This window comes from Pholcus phalangioides, unplaced genomic scaffold, assembly GCF_987345545.1.
Source record: "Pholcus phalangioides strain wild (caught in Gottingen) unplaced genomic scaffold, Ppha-v1.0 ptg000042l_1, whole genome shotgun sequence".
Classification (NCBI taxonomy): domain Eukaryota; kingdom Metazoa; phylum Arthropoda; class Arachnida; order Araneae; family Pholcidae; genus Pholcus; species Pholcus phalangioides.
This window is the reverse complement of record NW_028301628.1, coordinates 27,916,806-27,936,137: the sequence shown is the minus strand read 5'-3', so window position 1 is coordinate 27,936,137 and position 19,332 is coordinate 27,916,806. Positions and strand designations below refer to the sequence as shown.

Below are 19,332 nucleotides of genomic sequence, written 5' to 3'. Positions count from 1 at the left end.
CCTATTTCATTTGGAAAAATCCCTTTCGTATTTATTAGGGAGTGGTTTTAGCATAAAATACGGGTTCGCGCGAAAATCTCCCGAATTTTCATTTTCAAAAGTTGGCAGCTATGAAATAGATACAAACCCCATGACAATAAATTTTTGTTTTTTATATTTGTGGCCATGAAGGTGGCACAAAAACAGAGACTAATTTCGAACAAGAATTCACGTTAATGCTCAGTTTTTAGATCAAGATTTCACTCAATTTCCGTAAAGTTAGCCCTGAGCTGTCTCAAAAGTTAACACAGGCTCCCCTTTGGGTGAAACTTTTTTTTTTGTCCCTCAAACTAGCTATACATACCAACCTACCAATTAGCATACTTAATCTCACCAAAATTTTAGCCTGATCAAATTGTCATGAGGCCCTGGGTTTACTCATTAAGGTTGATAGTGAAGAGGATGGGGGATAGCACCAAAATCACTTGAGTCAACAAATGCTCTTGTAAAAGTGTTGAATTGATTTTGAATGTATTTTCTCTTGAACAAGATGAGTAATTGATTAACCACTTCCCGGATGGGTTTTTATTTTTTTTCTGCACAAAAAATTTCCTTTGTTTGATGTAATTTTATTTCAAAATATACAGCATGTCTTGAATTTTTAGGGGTTTTTTTTCTTTAATGATTATACTGCATACTTGGACCACAATGGCGGCGAATCAATGTAATACAAATCCTTTTTTTTTTGGCTTCCTGGAATGACCTTGAAGCCACATAGTGTATATTTGTTATGTGTATGTTTGTCTTTTTTTTTTCTTCTTTTGTATTCTTTTTTGTTTATTATTGTCCAGTATGTGTGGAATGTGTACGTTTGTGTGATTTTTGCAATTAAAAAAAAATGTTCATGAAAAAACATTGTTAAAAGTTGTCACCATCGCTGATCATATTATAATTGCTGCAAAATTATGGAAAAAACATTAGAACTGACATATAGGTGGGATGAGTATTTATAATTTTTGCCATAGGACCTAACTATCATAACTAGAGCCTGGAAGTGTGTATTTAGGCACAAAAAATGGTCAAAATGGGAAGACAAAAATGCCTAAAATAGGCACTAAAAAAAGACATAATTTTTAGAAAGAAGAAAAAATAACTAAAAAAAGAAAAGTATTATATAAGGGTCCACAAAAACTAGCTGAAAAATTGGTTGAATTAATCTGTCTATTGTTTTAATTATAGATTATAATAACTGCATTATTATCCAAGTTAAATTGATTTCATGCCCTGAATAAAATGTTAGTGGACCCTCGGGATTAGGCCAATTCAAGGACCACCATTACCAGATGCAGAGCGGTTATAGAAAATGATCTGTGGTGCTCCTTCGAGTTGCAAATAATTTTCGTTTATTTGTTGTATTATTTGGAATAACCATTATAATTTCTATAGTTGAAACATGGCTATCTTATTCTATTTTTGTAAAAAAAATAATTTTTAAACAAATATTGCCATGTATGCAGGACTCCTTTAACCATGGGACTTTGTGTGGCTGCATGTATCATACAACCGAGCAAGACACATTATTTGAAGTATGGGGAGAAACAAAAATTTCTATTTTTCTTCTGCTTTTCTAACATGGACTGCATTCATCTGTAACAAAATCATTCAGGTCTAATACCATCTGGTCAAAGCAAAGTTTTTGGTTCAATTTTTCAAAGATTTATGGTCACAAAGTTTTGGTTCAATGCATGGCACCACCAATTTCTCAGATCACTTATTTGTGTATAAATAGGGCTGGAAGAGTGGGGGAGTGCTTTCTGATGATTAATTAATACTGAGAGTTGGAAATTTTTTTAAAAAGAAATTCTTTTGAAGTTCTCAATGCTCAAAAAGTATCCAAGTTTTACAGATTATGGCCCTGAAATTCACTAATGAAATTATGGCATTTTGCCTGAACTTTCGTAAAAAAGAAAATGGACCAAATGCATAAAAAAAAAAAATCAGAACAAAAATTATAGGTATGTCCTGTTATACGGGACACAAGTGAGTGGGCCGTCAAATTATTTCAGACATTTTACTGGTCCTTGTTTTCAGAAAGGTTGAGAAACACTGTTATAGAGGGATTGATCATAGTAAAGGATATCATTGTATTCAGAGGAGTTTAATATTAGACTTAGCAATTCCAAATAAGATTTAACAGAATATCATTTGAGGGATTTGTTTTTATTTCGAGTATCCTTGTAGCAAGTTTTTTTTAAAAAAAATTTCTTATAGTTAACTGTAGTTTTTTTTTTTTTTTTCAATTCATCTGCAGTCAAACCCTAATTCAATAATGACATCTGTTTCGAAGAATTGTTACCTATAATGAGGTTCACATTATATCGATACACAGTTGAACTCATTGTATGGAAGATTTGCTCACCAAAAATTTCTGGTGCTGAACAAGATTGTTGCTAAATTGGGAGGTGCTTTATAAGGGTTTCACCATATTTTTAATTTTTTCTTCAGCTGAAAATGAAATTATGAAATGCATATTTTAATTTTTCCCCTAATCATTTCTTTTGATTTGCTATCATCTCTATTCTAGATGTTCGGGCCTATTATAAGGATTTATTGTGCCTTTTCTGGGAATCTGAAATAGTCTCGTTGCACCATTTGAAGACTAAGGCAAGTTTTCTTTTATTTTTGACTGAGAGTAATAAAGAAATTATAAACATGTTGCAATTTATAGTACAGTATAGTAAAGTGGTACTTTGACATATGAGCAAGCTTCGTTCCTCAAAGTACAATGTGCAAGGCGTGACAAATTGAAAAATGCTAGCCTATAGCATTGCTATCCTATTGAGCATACATGCTCAACCCATGGTTTATGAGCCAAACGTGGCCCTCAGTCATATGATGTGGCCTGTGACATGAAATTTGATTTTGCAAGGACTGTGTGAGCACCATATTACCACATCACTTAAGTGACATGAGGTAAAGTTCCAGAGTACCCAAGGAGCCAGCCAGCACTAGATTACTTCAGTGACCCATGACACATTTTCAGATTATTTAAGTGATCCACACCACAGCTTCAGATCACTCCAGCAGCCTACGACACATTTCTATATCACTGAATTGACCGCTGTACAGCTCCACTTCATTTGGGTGGCGTGTGGAGCATTCCCAGATAACTTAAGTGACCCATGGCCAGTGCCGTGAAGCTCACAAAAATTAGAATTTGCCAGATAAGAGTGCTTCACTCTAAAAAAAAACTGGAAATTTTGGAAGAATTTTACAAGAATTTTAAATTAATGATGAAAGTTGATCTTGCAAAACAGTTGAATATCCAGTTGAATTGAAAACGACCATAAAGCAAAGAAACAAAATCAAAGATCAGGCTGCTGGTTGCAAATCATCTACTGCCAAAAAATGAGAGTCCAAGATGGGAAGTTTTCCCAAGTTGAGAAGATTTCATCACAATTTTTTACCCAGTGTCGTGCTCAAAGTAATGTTCTACTAAACTCAAGTATGATTGAAATAATTATTTTTTGTAATAGAATTAGAGAGATGTGATCAAACACATTAAATTTTATAACATTTTTTATGTCGGGGGGGGGGGGGTGATTTCTTTTTAAAGTCTCAGTTATTCTACTTACACAAATGTTTCAACTCGGCCCCCTTGAACGTCATAAACGAGGTTCCAATGTACTAAATTATTTCAGTAATCTGTGATGGGTAATTGATTAATATGAACAGCCTATGACCGTTTACTAACTAATTCAAGTGGTTCACACACTCCAACAAAGCCACTTGAAAGTTCTTGTAATGCAGCTTTGCTCTTCAATAGGTTGAGCCCCCCTGGTGTGTTGCATGAAATTTCATGATAGACCTATATGAAATATATCACTCTGAAATTTGACGTTAGTTTGACAATAGATTAGTATTGAAATGCAAATCTCCCCTGTGCTATGATTTTTGTATTTTTTTGCATAACTGTGCCTATGTTTTATGCATTCTTTCATAGATGGAGAATTCAGTATTCGAAGATAAGCTGGTAGATCACGGTATGAAGACCAATGGTAGAGAATACAAAGAAGAAAGAAAGTTTGTTTTTGAGGATTATCATTTTGAATTCTATTTCATTACGAGGGTGTTCAACAACTATGTGGAAGAAGCATTGTCAAAAGCTATGGAGGGCGGCCAACCTGATGTTTTAATCATCAATTCATGTCTCTGGGATCTGTGCAGGCATGAATAATTTTATTAGCATTTATTATTTTCTGGTTCATGATATTTAGCCTTAGAAATCTGTCGCCAGCTACCGGAACTACATTGTAACTTTATTTTTATTACATAATTGTCATGAATGTGTTGTTTCCAAGATGTTTCATTAGTTAAAGAAGCAAATAAGAGGCACAGAGTCCATACTGTATCATAGCTGCCAAGTCTCTCAAATTTTAGCTTCACCTCTCGACCTCCCGAGAAGTTCTTAAATCTCCCGAATTTTTACGAAAATCACAAAAAATTCCATACTTCATTTAAAAGAATTCCCGCTTCTGAAAACAATCCCTAAGGAATTTCTTATGGGGCAAAAAGTCTTTTGCCTCTGTTTTTTACCCTTTTCTAAATGATGTCACATGTTGTAAATGGGGAAATAGTGGGAAATCCTTTTTTTTAAGGAAGTTTTACAAATCCTCTGATGGTAACAAGAAAAGTTGTCTTATCGTGCAGGGAAATAGCTTAGTAGCCAATAGTCCTGGATAATAATTGAAGATTATAGTGCATGTGGTCAAAACTTCCTCTTTTGTTGAAGTTACGTATGTGCGATAACGAAACATGAATACTGATAAGCAAAAAAATAATAAATTTTAAAGATACTTATTCCGATGAATTTCCTTTCATCAAACATTCCAGAAAAAAGGCTGACTTTTTCTTTTTCTACAAGTTGTGTTAATGATATAAGCATAGGTCATGGTGGAAAGACTGACATCATCACCCATGTAAATAAAAAAAACACATCAAGCAAGTGTCACAAAAAATCAGTGTTCTTTAAAAATTGTTTTTCCCTTCATCATCCGATGATTTTGGGATCATTCGAGCAAAATGTTTGTTCACATCGTTTCTGATTGAACACAATGTATATACAGTCAAACCTTGTTAATGAGTCACTCTTAGGAGAGCAAAAATATGACTTAGTAAGCGGAGTGACTTGTTAAACGGAGTAAGCCATAGCTGTGCATATTCCTGCCAGAGGACAATTGGGACTTCCAAAAGGTGACCCGGTAAGCGAAGTGACGTGTTAACCGGGTGATGCACTAACGAGGTTTGACTGTATATATATTTTGGATCACATTGAAGTTTTGGCCTTCAATTTCACTTGTTTTTGCGTAGGGATTTTATACCCAAGGGTTTAACTTCCATGTGTGGAAAATCCCTATTTTATTTGGAAAAATCCCTTGTGTATTTATTAGGGAGTGGTTTTACTATAAAATACGGGTCTGCACTAAAATCTCCCTAATTTTTATTTTCAAAAGTTGGCAGCTATGCTGTATGGTTGAAACTTTCCTGGTTCTGCTCGAGAAGTGAATTGGTGACATCCACAGTGTAATTCAGAACAGGAGAATGTCACTTGTGCTTGAATATTACATTACACTTAGTTTATTTTGAATTATCCCGTTGAAGGTGTTCCAAGGTTTGGCAAATATGCAAAAGCATTAATTATATTGCTGGGAAGTATCAATCCAATCAGAAAAATTCTTCTGTCCCATAAAACAGAAATCGTGTTCCAGAGGTGATTTTTTTTACTGAAATTGAGGTTTTACATGTCTTTGCTTTCGATGAATGTGTATGCCACCATTGCTGATTAATATTGCTTGGGATTCATAAACATTGGTCCTTACCTCAAGAGAATTCACAAGTACCACATCATTACATTTTGTCCATTTGCTTCTCATAAAGTTTCTTTATAGACAGTTTCTTTATAGGTATCTGTTGGGCACTAACCATTTGAGGAAATGTATCACAGAGGCAATTGACACAATTCTGAATTACCATTGCAAACGTTTGTTCCTCGAGACAGAGAGCCAGGCTCAGAGTAGCAACATGCCCCCCCCAACAAGGGTTGGGCTGGTAGAGCCCGGGATAAGTACCATCATTTTTTTTTTCATGCTGTAAATTCACTAGAGAAGGGCCAGTGAAAAGTCTAGCTTGGGGCCCACCAAAGATTTCAACCTGGGGGGTCCTATTGCAGAATGTGGGGGGCATGAGTAGCAATGACAAAAAAATTGTGAGGGAAAAGCTAAAAGATCAAGATCAAAGTCAGCATTGCCAACTTATGCTATGGAACATTATTTTCTTGCCAATATATGTTAAATTTGATGTATCTCTATTTTTCGAACTAGGTTTGTATTTACATAAATGTGGGGATTGATAGTCAGAAACATGATTAATCTGCATTAAATAATTTATATTGTCAGTTGCTATTTCATGGTTTGCCAGAATCACTTCTTGAGCCTGCAGAATTTTCTTGTTCAGCGCTGGAGGTTGACCAGCTTCTATTCTATTTTTATATATCATAATTGTCTGAGTAATTTTTAAATTCTTGATCCACTTTTACTCCTTTTGTGATAGAGCTATGCCCCCGAATCATGTTGCAAGTCTTCAGCAGATTTCTTCCCTTGGCACATCTTTAGACCAGAGAAATTGAATCACTGTTCCTTACTCTACCTTTAGTGCACCCCACTAGCAAAAAAGTCATGTTTAAATTTAAATTGGAGCAAGAATCATGATGCAATAAGGGTCAAACTTTAGTAACAGTTTCCACACCAGTTTCCACAGTACCATAGTGGAATACACAGTAGTTTCATTTCTATGCATGCATGCATAGGTAGAATGCAGTGTGCCAAACCTAAAGATATGCTATGGCAAAAGAGTGGGTTATTTTTCACATTTTTATTAACATTAATTAATCACAGTTCTGACTCTAAGCATTTCAAGTAGAAGAGTCTTCAACTATCAAATGCATGAAATTTATTCTGATATTTTGCTAATTTGTATTTGTAGGTGGGGTCCGAAAGGAGCGGCTCAATTCAAGGATAATCTTGTCAAGTTGATGAAGTATCTCAACAACAATATCAACCAAGAATGTCTGGTTATATGGGTAACCACTCCGCCTATATCTGCTGATATGAAAGGTGGTTTCTTGGTTGTGCAGCTGGAATTCTTAAAATACTGTTTGCGCTTTCATGTTATGGAGGCTAATGCGTACTGTAGGAAGGTATGTAAATAATGAATGTTGAAACTTAATGCTTAATGTGCTACCTGCTATCAAACATATCCATCATCCAGAAAATCAGGCCTTAAAACTATGGACGTCAATTTTTTTAAGGCATGAAAATTAGGTTCAGCAAGACTGGTGACCCCCAGCTAGGTTTATGGTAGACATTTTCAGTGGTGACAATTGATTTCCTCACCTTAGCAGATATTACTACTACTAAACCACACATGCACCTTGTCCACATCGCTCTGCAGAACTTCAAACAAATTGGTACATGTTGGAATGTACTTGTGAACCTGGTGTAAAGTTTGTTTCTGTGTAATGGTTGTTATGTGTAGTGATATGACTGAAATACTAGATCACTGCTGTATAGGCGAAAACTTATTCCAATATTTTATCATTTTAATATGAAATTTGGTTTAAAAGTTTGAGTTCCCTTTCTATTTTGCCTTGACCAGGTTCAAATGTGTATATATTTTTCAGTCTCTTATTTCCTTATTCTCTTCATGAATAATAAGTGTTGGTTAAACCTGGTATTTATTGTTAAATTATAGTACTGTTGTGTGAATTCTTTTTTTGCGCATTTTTATGCAGGCAGTTGTGGCTCACGGTTACGATGTGGTGGATATACATTACCATCTCAGGATGCAACTGCATCAGAGATCTTCAGATGGAATCCATTGGCTACCTCTAGCTGTGCGATATGTTACAAACTTGCTTTTGACTCACATATCTCTGGCATGGGGAGTTCCTCTTCCACATAGGTGTGCACATTAGTGCTTTTTCTTATTTAACTTATCCCAGAATTTTTCAATTCATATTACTTTTTGCACTTTTGTTTATTATTTTTTTAACTATGTATATTGTACATACGCGCACACACACAGTATTTGTAAATAAAATTCTGTTAGATCCCTTAATGTAATCATAATCACAATGTCCTGTATCCAGTGGCAGATTAAATTCGGTTGAGGCCCTGGGCGTAAAAGGAAATATTGTGCCCCTTAAATTAGAAAAAGTGTGAAGTTTTGGTTTTTTGGAGCCCCCTTTAGAAGTCTGGGGCTCGGGCACGTGTCTGTTGCACCCGCCATTAAATCTGCCTCTGCCTGTACGGTTTTCCAAATGTGGTACACTGAAACACTTATATAACTATACCCAAGGGATTGAAGAAACATGGGTATAGTAGGGTTATTGTGTTACAGATTACATATGTAATATGTTAACACTATGAAAAGTATATCAGGACCAAAGAGTAATATCACTCTATAGACGATTATTGTTATAGAGGATATCATTATATGGGATTTCTACTGCACATGCAGCCCTCAACTTTTGCACATTTGACTTTCACACAATTTGATACTTCGCACATGTTAAAAATTGATTTTTTTAAAGATTTTTGCAGACAGTGCAAAAATTGTTCACTTCCATGCTGTTGCATCCACAGAGTGTGGTAGCTAACACTCACTCACACATTGCCTCCTAGAGTAGTAAATTCTTCTCGGAATCATTGTGACATCACTACGGTTCCAAGCCGCAGTGGCGGGGCCAAATATTTAAGAGGTTTAGTCTTATGTTAGAGTGTGTGTCGATGTGTTGTGTGCTTTGCCAATTTACTTGTTAATGTTTAAATATTTCGTCCTTATAAATTTATAAACATGAGTGAGTACAGAGAAACTGCAGTGTTGATATGAATAAATAGAAATTGAGGACTCAAATTTTATACGATCGAGACAAAGATGAAAATAATTAGACGTTTTGAAAACAGTGAATCTTTTGCTTCAATCGGCCATTAGTATGACATAATAGGTCTACAATATCTTCAATTTTGGAAAAGAAGAATAAAATTAAGGAATACGTTCAAAATTGTGCAAATGTATCTTCAACAATTTCCAAAAAAGACTGCGTAGTGATGAATGAAATGGTAAGATCTTTGTCACCATGGATTGATGATCAACATCAAAACAATATCCCTCTGAGTTTTTCAATTGCTCAAGCTAAGGTTCTTAGTTTGCATAAAAATTGGAAGACTAGATTAAAAGAAGATTCTAGCGTGGTGCATTAGTATAAAGAAAACACCTGAAAGCAATTAAACATGCCTCATTAACTTAATTATGTATATTGTGCAACAAATATTTAAAAATACATGTACAATTTCTCATGCTTTTTTACATCCCTCTACTTTCAAACATTCAACATTCACACACATTTTCAAGAACCAATTCTGTACGAAAGTCGAGGGTCTCCTGTATGTAAGCTGGATGCCATCATCAAAGTGGTTCCTATTGAATGTAGTTTTATTCTGACGTATGAAATGCACAGACTCATTTCGCAACTCATTGTCATCACAGGCTTCACATTATTTTCAATGACATTCTTGAGCAGTTTTACTTTTATTTGATCTGTTTTTAGAGCTGATAAGACCACTTTGTATTTCAGTTGCCTACAACAACTACATTTCTTACTGTAAAAACGTCTCTACCATTGACTACTTAATTCAACTTCTTTCTTTTCATATACGATTGATGTTTTGAGGCTTTCTCTACTATGTTGCTGTTACTTTATTTACAACCCCTAATATTCATTTTGCTTTGACAATATTTTTTTTCAAAGGTATAAATCCGCAATAACCTTTAGAACACTAGAAGAGTCGGATGCAGTTGGGAACTATGACAATACTCCATTGAGTCCCAGGAAAAAAATAGCCAAAGAAGATGTGAGTTATTTTATTCTGCTAAATAAGTTTTTTTTACATAATGTGATGATCACGTATTCCGAAGGGATCAGCATGATCCATCCAGGGAATTTGTTAGTGTTAGTCATAAACATCCATGCCCAAACCGGGATTCGAACCCAGACCTGCACAGTGAGAGGCTAGCTCCCTAACCACTTAACTACCAGACGGTCCATGAGGGTTTTCTTTTTTTCATTAAGTTATTAATTGCACAATAATACAGTAAAACCTGTCTTTAACGGAACTTGTATTAAGTGGAAACCTGTCTTTAACGGAACCGGTATTCAGTGGAAACCTGTCTTTAACGGAACCTGTATTAAGTGGAAACCTGTCTTTAACGGAACCTGTATTAAGTGGAAACCTGTCTTTAATGGAAAAAATTGTGGTCCCCTGGTTTTAATGCCAAAATACACATTAAAAAACCTGGATTAAATGGAACTGGTCTAACGTGGAAACAGAAAGAAAAATTTTACCCTTTAATGGAAAATTTCACACAAACACTTTGACTATTTGACCAACGTATCATAAAAAATATTAGTAGTATCAAAATTTTTAATGCAATGACTGCTTGCCAATGCGAGTCCTACTTCACACACCCTTAGATTTATAAAAACAGTTACCGTACTTGATGCTGAGGTTTTTGAAAAGCCACACATAGTGAAATGGTTGCTTTCTGAAATTGTAACAAAATTTTTCTGTAAAGCAGGCTTTTCTGCGAAAGGAGTCAGTGTAATGGTTGGATTTCCAAATGATATAAAATGACTTAAAAAATTGTATGCAAGCTGATGCTGAGGGGGCGAATTGCTCGGGGCGGCAAAATTTAGGAAGTGGCAAATCTTATGGGGGGAAATCATCTAATTTTAGTTATCGGGCAGTGAACTCATGTTGCACCCCCCTCCCCAAACACACAAAAATCTTAGTTACAGCCCGGTTGCTGAGGATTACATAAATATAGATGGCAATGTACAAACTGAATCTGGCACGACAGATATTTACACTGTCATTGAAAATTTCAGAGAAAGTCAAAAAGAATGTAAATGTTAAGTCATTTGAAATGAAAACCAGTGTGAGGTGAAGTTTCATACAGATGTTGTGGAAACAAAAATTTAGTAATTACAGTAATGTACATTATTTTATGTGCATTTAAATGAATTAGTTTATTTTCGAATGATTTATTTTTATTACATTGTACTTCAATTACATAAGAGGGCGTTACAGAATTTTACACATTGCATCAATTGAACCAGTATTAAGGGGGAAACCTGTGTTCAATGGAAAAAAAATGTTGGTCCCTTGTAACTCCTTTGAAGACAGGTTTTGCTGTATTAACATAGACAACAATGTCGAAACTGAAATTGACACAACAGATATGACACACCTCATTGAAAATTCTAGAGTTAAAAAGAATGAGTGTCGTTAATTCAGAAGAACAACAGTGTGGGGGGGGGGGTGGGGTGGTGGTGAAGTTTAATACAGATGCTATGAGAAAACCTAATTTTACACATTGTGTCAATTGAACCTTTATTAAGCAGAAACCTGTGTTCAACAGAAAAAAATCTTGGCCCATTGTGATTCCGTTGAAGATAGGTTTTACTATATTACTGTCACGTAAATCATATGATGACCTTTTTTATTGATAAAATGATCATATATGATTATGCAGCCAGATGCAGTCGGGAGCTATGACAATACTCCATTGAGTCCCGTGAAGAAAATAGCCAAACAAGATGTGAGTTATTTCATTCTGTTAAGTTAGTTTTTCCTCTTTGTTATGAAGTTATTAGTTGCACAATACTACAGTCGATGCTCATTATCACGAACCCTTACAGACATGAAAAATAGTTCGTAAAATCGAAAATTCGTAAATGAGAAAGACGTTCAAGAGAACAGTAAATCGTTTGAAACCTGAAGATTAGTTTGTAAGCCAGACGTTCGTAAAACCAAGCATTGACTGCATTACTGTCCCGTAAATTATGTGATGAGCTTTTTATTCATAAAATGATCATTTATAAATATGCATATTTTAAAGAGATCTGTATTTTGTGAGGAATAGTCTAAAATAGTGTTGAGCAAACTACAGCCCATGGGCCAGATGCCCCCCCCCCTAGAGGTTAAATCCGGTCCGCTGGAGAGTTAAAAATAATAGTATAGAATTCAGTGTTTTAAATTTAAGGGAGGCTGTTACATTTTTTGCATGAGCCAAATACATAACTGAGAATTTAAACAGAAATCGATTTGAAGACTTTTGCATGTACCAAAAATGGAACATGCCCTAATAAATATAACCGAACATAAAGGTGATGTAGAAATTCATCATATAAATATAAGAATGCTTTATCTTATTTTTGTAATTCAATATCAAAATTGAATTTTGTGAGGAATATTTTCTTTCAAACACATGGCATTAGAAGTATATCAAAGAAGTACGCATATTAACATAATTTTTCTCACGTACTAACAGTGAAAACGTTCTTTCATAATGATATTTTGATTACTCATTTTACAAATAATTTGTTTTATTCATTTTTCTTTGGCAAAAACTACCAATTTATGAGGAACTAAAAGAACATTAACTTTCTGACGAAGTGTCATAAACAAGATTGTAACAATTTAATTATTTTTTTGTAAATTTTCTGCATGCCAGAAATGATCAACTAATCTGAATACAGAAACTGTATCTTCTAAAACATGTATCTTTATTTTTCTGGCATGCAGGATTATGAGCATGAATACAGTAAGTAATTTAAAAATATCTCATACTGTAGCATGGAGAATGCAATGTGCATAGCGATGATTGCAATTGATTCCTTACATGATTATTTTGTAAAAACTTTTTAGCAAAATTTTTATATTGAAAAAAATGTGTTTTAAATAAATTTTGTTATTTTAGCAAAATCAGAAACTAATACAGGGTGATAATCCAAAACAAGGTGGCAATCCAAAACAAAGTGAGAATCGAAAACAAGGTGGCAATCCAAAACAAAATGAGAATCCAAAACAAGGTGGCAATCCAAAACAAAGTGGAAATCCAAAACAAGGTGGAAATCGAAAACAAGGTGGAAATCCAAAACAAGGTGGAAATCCAAAACAAGGTGGAAATCCAAAACAAAATGGGAATCCAAAACAAAGTGGATCATCTTATCATAACTTTGAGAAGAAACAGAAGCTGAAAAAGTCTAAGAAGCGTATAAAAAAGTGGGCCGCCAACAATCAAAATCCACCATGTTTTCCTCCCAGCGGTAATGGCTTCCCAAGTAGGTTTTATTTTCATTGCAGGTTTATTTTATGAAATTAATAATGGGTTGATATTTTTTTGATGTATTAAATTTGTATTTACATTTTAATATTATGTACCTCATGATTTAATACATATTACATTTACCATATTTTGTGGCCTATCTGCCGCTGCAGCATTTTCTCTGTAAAACATGCAAAACAAAGTTTGTTCAACATGTTCACTGCATTGATGTAAGGGCTTCATCTTTCCAGGAAGAAAAATGAGCTTTTATGTAATTACAATTTTTTTGCGTATTCATGTGGACATACTTTTTTTTAGAAAAATGGTTGCTAAATGCTCAGAACTATTTCAGAGTAGTTGAAATGTAAATATTTTGATGACACAAAAAAAAAAAAAAATCTTTATAGATTGTTAGATATGAATCCATGTGCAGGGAGGGTATGCCAATTTAAATCAGTTTGATTTAAAAAAAAAAAATCTGAATTAAATCACAAAATTTAAATTTCATTTTTTCTTTACATAACTTTAATGATATTGAAGTAAAAGTAACCTTGTGTGGTATGCATGTTATTGAAATACTATAAAGTTTTTCGATAAAATGAAATATAGAAGATCTGGTAGATGTAGACTTGAACCTAATCCTTTAAATACAGTGCAGAAAGATAGCTGTTCTATTGCTAGACTTTGTGCATAGAAAAAATTTCAGAAAAATATAGGGAGTGCTATACTTATATATAGATATAACTGCACTATAAGCATTTGCAATGCATTACGATGGGACTCTGGGGTTCCCCTGATAAAAAAGTAGAAATTACTTTTTCCATAAAGCCTTGAATTCTATGCCCTATAATTTCCAATTTAAAATAATTGGTATTGTACCAAAACATAAATACCATGTCTGTTGAACTTATTTTTTAAATATGACATTAATTAATTTTAATACAGAAAGTGAAAAAGTCTAAAGTTTGCTTGTTTTTCACCAAAACTTATTAAATGTGTGAAAGAAAAGTGTAAATTATTAAGCAACATCAACTCAAGTCATAATTGCACATCATAACCAATGGGACACTGGCAAGAAACAATCTTGTCAATAGAATGTTTTGAATTTAGTTGATGCTGAATGACCCTTTGACTGTATGTCTAATGAATCAAGAAACCCTGCACTATACGTGATGTTGAGTTGCCACTAGGCATTTACTTTAAAGGGTGGAGTGCTCTCAGGAGAAATATATTAATCCATGAAGTTAATTCAGGCTTGACAACCAACATTCATCCACAGATTGGAGATGTTCATATTTCTTGCTTGTAGTTTGTTTCTTATTGTTTGCTTGTTAGTTTATTCATTAACGTTGAATTAAATTTTAGAGATTAGGTGAAAAAAAATAGGTGGTATGAAAATATGCATTTTTAATGGTCAACAAGATTTGTTTTAATTAATAAGCAGTTGGTTAGTTGTAACAAAAAAAATAAGATTGAAAAAGAAAGTTTCATACCCTGTCCATGTATGTTGTATTCCCTTGATTGATTAGCTGACATGCTATAAAAATTGAAGGACACTAGCTTTTTGAATGTGGGAGTCTGATTTATTTCTGGAATGGCAGGAAAAGTGAGGCTCAATAAGGATCCACATTATACATGCAGAAGATATCAGTCTATTTTAAATAATGAATAAATAAATAAACAAATTTGATTGAAATGATAGTTATGATTGTAGCAAACATGTTTTGTCCAAGAATTTGATAACGAAAATTCATAATTAATTTATTGCTCTAATCTAATTATCACCAGCCTAATATAAAATATAAATGGTACTGCGTTTTTTACATGTATGCATAGTTTTTTTACATGTTCGAGATTGAAAAAATATATGTCATCACTTTTGTACTAGAACCTTATGTTTCACAGTGTAATTCTTAAATTTTTTTCTTGCTTATTCACATCTTAAACAATTCGTCAAATAATACAAATATACTGAGGCGAAAATGCAGCACTCTACGACTCCATAATTTTTAATATTTAAAAGGTTTTTTTTATTCAAACTAAGAACATAAGTTTCATTAATAAAAAATTAATTAAATAGTTGTAAATTGTTAAAAACGTTAAAAATTATTTGTTGAATAACACGACCAGCGCTAGTACAAAAAAAACAAAAATCAAGTGAGTAAAAAATACAGGATTAGTTCTCTTATATACTTTGCAACCACACTGTAAAAATTAGCATATTGGCAAAAGAACCGAATACAAAACATAAAGTCATTCTGCATGACGTCATAATCCTTTTTCTAACAAACAGTCTCACGCATCGTAATCTTTCTTCAGATCGGTATGCTACAATACTCTGCATTCTACTAATTTTTCTGTTTTCCTCATCTGATATACGAGAATGAATGTGCTTAGCATATCCAACATTTGCAATAAAAGAAGATTTATGGTTGCTAAAGTAAAAGAGAAATTTGAGCAATGTCCAATGCAGTTCGTAAAACACAGAGTCTTAAGATGCAGAGAACGAACAGCCTTCAAATTTGCCAATTTATCTAAATCTTAAAGTTAAAAAATGTAAGAACTTTCTGAAATCTGTGACTTGAATTTCCTGCCATGTCAGAAAATATGGGTGTTTCTGACATGCTGGTAATTCTGATGTTTTGTGGTATGTCAGCTTATGCAGGGTGAATACAGTATACTTCAAAATATATCTGTTGTTTAAAATTCAACAAAAATTAGTACTTGGTTTTAGGATTCCGGGGCATGAACAATACAGATGTAGTGGGTTCTAAGCACTGTTTCCTCTAAGTTGCACATATGCACAACCTCTCTCAGTGAAACTGCTTCAGTGCATGTAAAATCACAAAATATATTATAGGTAGGCATAGTGGCACATTCCACACACACAGGAGAAATAAGTCTATATGCATAAAATAATAATGTAAGGAATGTTGGTTCTTGAGAAACACAAGCATATATATATTTAAAATACAATAGTTTTGTTTTTAAAAATGAAAGTAATACCATTTATTGTTAGAATCTGATATATTGTGGGAACCATTTGCACCCCATTATTTTATTGACTTAAATTTTTTTGTGTAGGCTACCCTGTTATATCAATGTTAGATTATGACTTAAGGGATGGGGAAGAGGAGGTATAGACCATGTACCTTAACATATGTGACTTAATGAGGTTGTATTGTCTGTATTGTTAAAATCATACGTAGCAATACTCAAAGGACTGGAGAAACATTTTGTGAATTAGGTTATATAGGATTTTATCATTATATATTGAACATATTAACACTATCAAAATTGCATTAGGACCATAGTCTGAGCATTAGGACCTAAGATTGATATCCTTATATAGGGGTTATTATTGTATTGAATTTTCACTGTATGTAATATAATGTGGGAACTGGATATAGAATATCATACACAGTTAGGATTAGCTGTTATATATGTTGGATTCATTGCCATTTAAGAAAATGTCGTGTCAAAATTCTCAATATTAAAAAATATCATTAAAAGCTTCTTCACATGTGTTTCTGTTTTTTGTAAACAGCTGTCTATTGGTCACAAACATATATGACAGAACATGGGGAAACACATGTGAAAAGCTATTAGGGGCATTAAAAAAAATTTAGAATTTTGACATATGAATGGATTAAAGTTGTAAAGTAAAGTAAGTCACATTTTCAACAATTCTAAGTCCAGAAATGCAATCTAGAACTGCAATCTAACTTTTGGAAGAAAAAATGATCAGCAGCTCACAGCTTGATCAGAAGTCACAGTTTCAGTAGTTCACCTCTAAATTGTGAAATCCCAAAATTTTTAATATGGTAATCTGTGACTACAGTTCTAGTAAAACCTTTTTCCTCAAAATGAAGATTAGTGACTTGCACAACTGCAACTTTAACCAGTCCATATGACATTTTGCACGAATGGCAGCGAATGCAGATTGCTCGAAAAATTTTATGGTGTCAACACTCTCATCTTACAGACATTTATAAATAATAAGTGGTACTTTTTCTTTTCTAGACCTTTCTCCTCGTTCAAGACCTCCTTTCCTTCATCCTGGATTTCAGAATCAAAACTGGCAATGTTTTAATGGTAAAGTCAAGTGATTAGATTTTTTTTCAAATTCTTGTGTATATATTAATGTTTATTGCTGAACTTCCATTGTGAATTCAAACATGTCATTGAAAATTTTATTTCCTTCAAATTTGTACCTTTCTTACTTTTTAGTTATTTTGTCAAGAAAAAAATTGGCTCTCTTCCCTTTTCATTTGGTTGTACATTAGGGAAAATTATCATGGTTTCCCCCCTTCCTCCACAGGAGAGGCTAACAGAGCTCTAGCACATTAGCTAGCAGGTGAATCTTCTTTTTTGTGTGCTATGAATTTACTGTAGAGCAGTCAATGGTCCTTAACCTTTATAGACCCCTCTGCCATTAATATTGAGGCCACAGACCTCTTTATATAAATATTCAGTACATAGTTATCCACAGAGAGCAGGCAGACCTTCAACACGATACATGACATCAAAATTCAAGCATTCAACATCTTTACTTAAACATATGAAAGACAGATGACATCACCAACAATAACAGCTCTGACAGCATAAATACCCTTAGGACCTCATATCCATTCAGAACACACATTCTGGAAGTACGGATTCATTAGGAATTCCTCTGGGGAATATGTATGAGGTACATGTATGATTAAGTAGTAGTAGCTGTGTATAATTATATACAAAAAAAAAACGTTCTCATCTAAGCTCACAGTCTCCCTGAGCCTCTTTAAAGAGCCCAAAAATCTGTGGTTGAGAACCACTACTGTAAAGGGGAAAGGCTGTGCTAAATATCTTAGTCAAAAGGCACACCAAAAACCTGGCATAAGGGGCAGACTCTAGGATAGTAGATGGGGAGTAATAAAAACCATTATTGCCACGAGCTTTGTGATTGATTCATTGGTCTATTATTATCAATTGAATTTTTTTAAATCAAAAACAAATGGTGTATCGTACTGTGTGCAATGTCACATATACTTGAAAAAAAGAAAAGAAAATGAGAGTACCATTTATCATGAGTAGGGGGATCATGATGATAGAGCATCTTCCTGTCACTCCATAAATTAGTAACAACTTTTTAGGGCTAAAATAGAGCTAGCGTTCAGAAAACCTATTCCCACAGGGGGAAGAGGATGATGCCATCAGAAAAGCGCTTTGACTAATTTGTGTGATGAAAATATTGGGATAACGTTGTCCAATTGTAAGTCCACTCTAAAATCTACTAGTTCAGTTGTCATTCAATATATGGTTGTCGCTGATTGAAAATTGTCTAATCACTTAAATGTCACTTTATTGGGGACCTATTTTCCTCAGTGACTTGAAATGCACCTCTTCCCATGCGAGAGAAAGCACAGAACAGAAATTTGAAGATTCTACTACTTCCGATTTTCTGCAGTGGACCAAAAGACACTTTAGTTACCATGTAAAAAAAACTTTAGAGTACGAAGGAGTGTTATCCAGAAAAACAATTTTGAAGATTAATTTTTCACTCTCCAAAAATTTAAGGGATTGTATTTTGTGTAAAGTGGGGTATTTTTTTAAATGGAAAATAGGGAAATAACTCTATTAAAAAATTACCTAAAATTTGGAGGAGTATTTTCACTCCTCAACAAAATTTTGAGGAGTAAAATTGAATTTTGATGCGTGATTTAGATCAGTGTTTCCTAAAGTGGACAATATCGCCCCCTGTGGGTGATGGAAGGGCTCGGGGGGGGGCGATAGAACCTACGGATTTAACATAGGAGCCTATGGGTTCACTTGGGGGGGGGGGGGAAATGGGAGAAAAAAAATCCCATTCCCCTTCCAAAGAAAGGGGTGATATAACAAAAAGTTTAGGAATCTATGATCTAGATGCATATAAGCAAACATTGGTACAAAGCGTTACACAGTGGCCAGCCAGAGAAAATTTCTCAATTTCCCATGTGCTTCACATTTCCTATTCCTTCAGAAATATCTGACAGGTAGAATTCCTGATTTTTGTATCTAAAATAAGTAGGGATGGGACAAATAGTGATTTGGCCGAAAAACCAAGTACCAGATATTAGGATAAAGTTTTGGCCAAACATAAATTTT

General features: G+C 33.9%; 1 protein-coding gene across 3 annotated transcripts in view; it reads left to right on the top strand.

Moving 5' to 3' along the window:
- The window catches only part of LOC149064728 (uncharacterized), a 40,119-nt gene that overhangs the window by 4,105 nt on the left and 16,682 nt on the right, over window positions 1-19,332 (top strand). For 2 of the 3 annotated variants that reach the window (XM_089254943.1, XM_089254945.1), the window contains 8 exons: window positions 2,564-2,643; window positions 3,983-4,206; window positions 7,021-7,234; window positions 7,829-7,998; window positions 9,848-9,950; window positions 11,632-11,697; window positions 12,859-13,222; window positions 17,230-17,301. In XM_089254943.1, the coding sequence (XP_089111069.1) occupies window positions 2,564-2,643; window positions 3,983-4,206; window positions 7,021-7,234; window positions 7,829-7,998; window positions 9,848-9,950; window positions 11,632-11,697; window positions 12,859-13,222; window positions 17,230-17,301 (1,293 nt within the window). The remainder of the gene's footprint in view (window positions 1-2,563; window positions 2,644-3,982; window positions 4,207-7,020; window positions 7,235-7,828; window positions 7,999-9,847; window positions 9,951-11,631; window positions 11,698-12,858; window positions 13,223-17,229; window positions 17,302-19,332) is intronic. The other variant, XM_089254946.1, reaches the window with a different exon arrangement.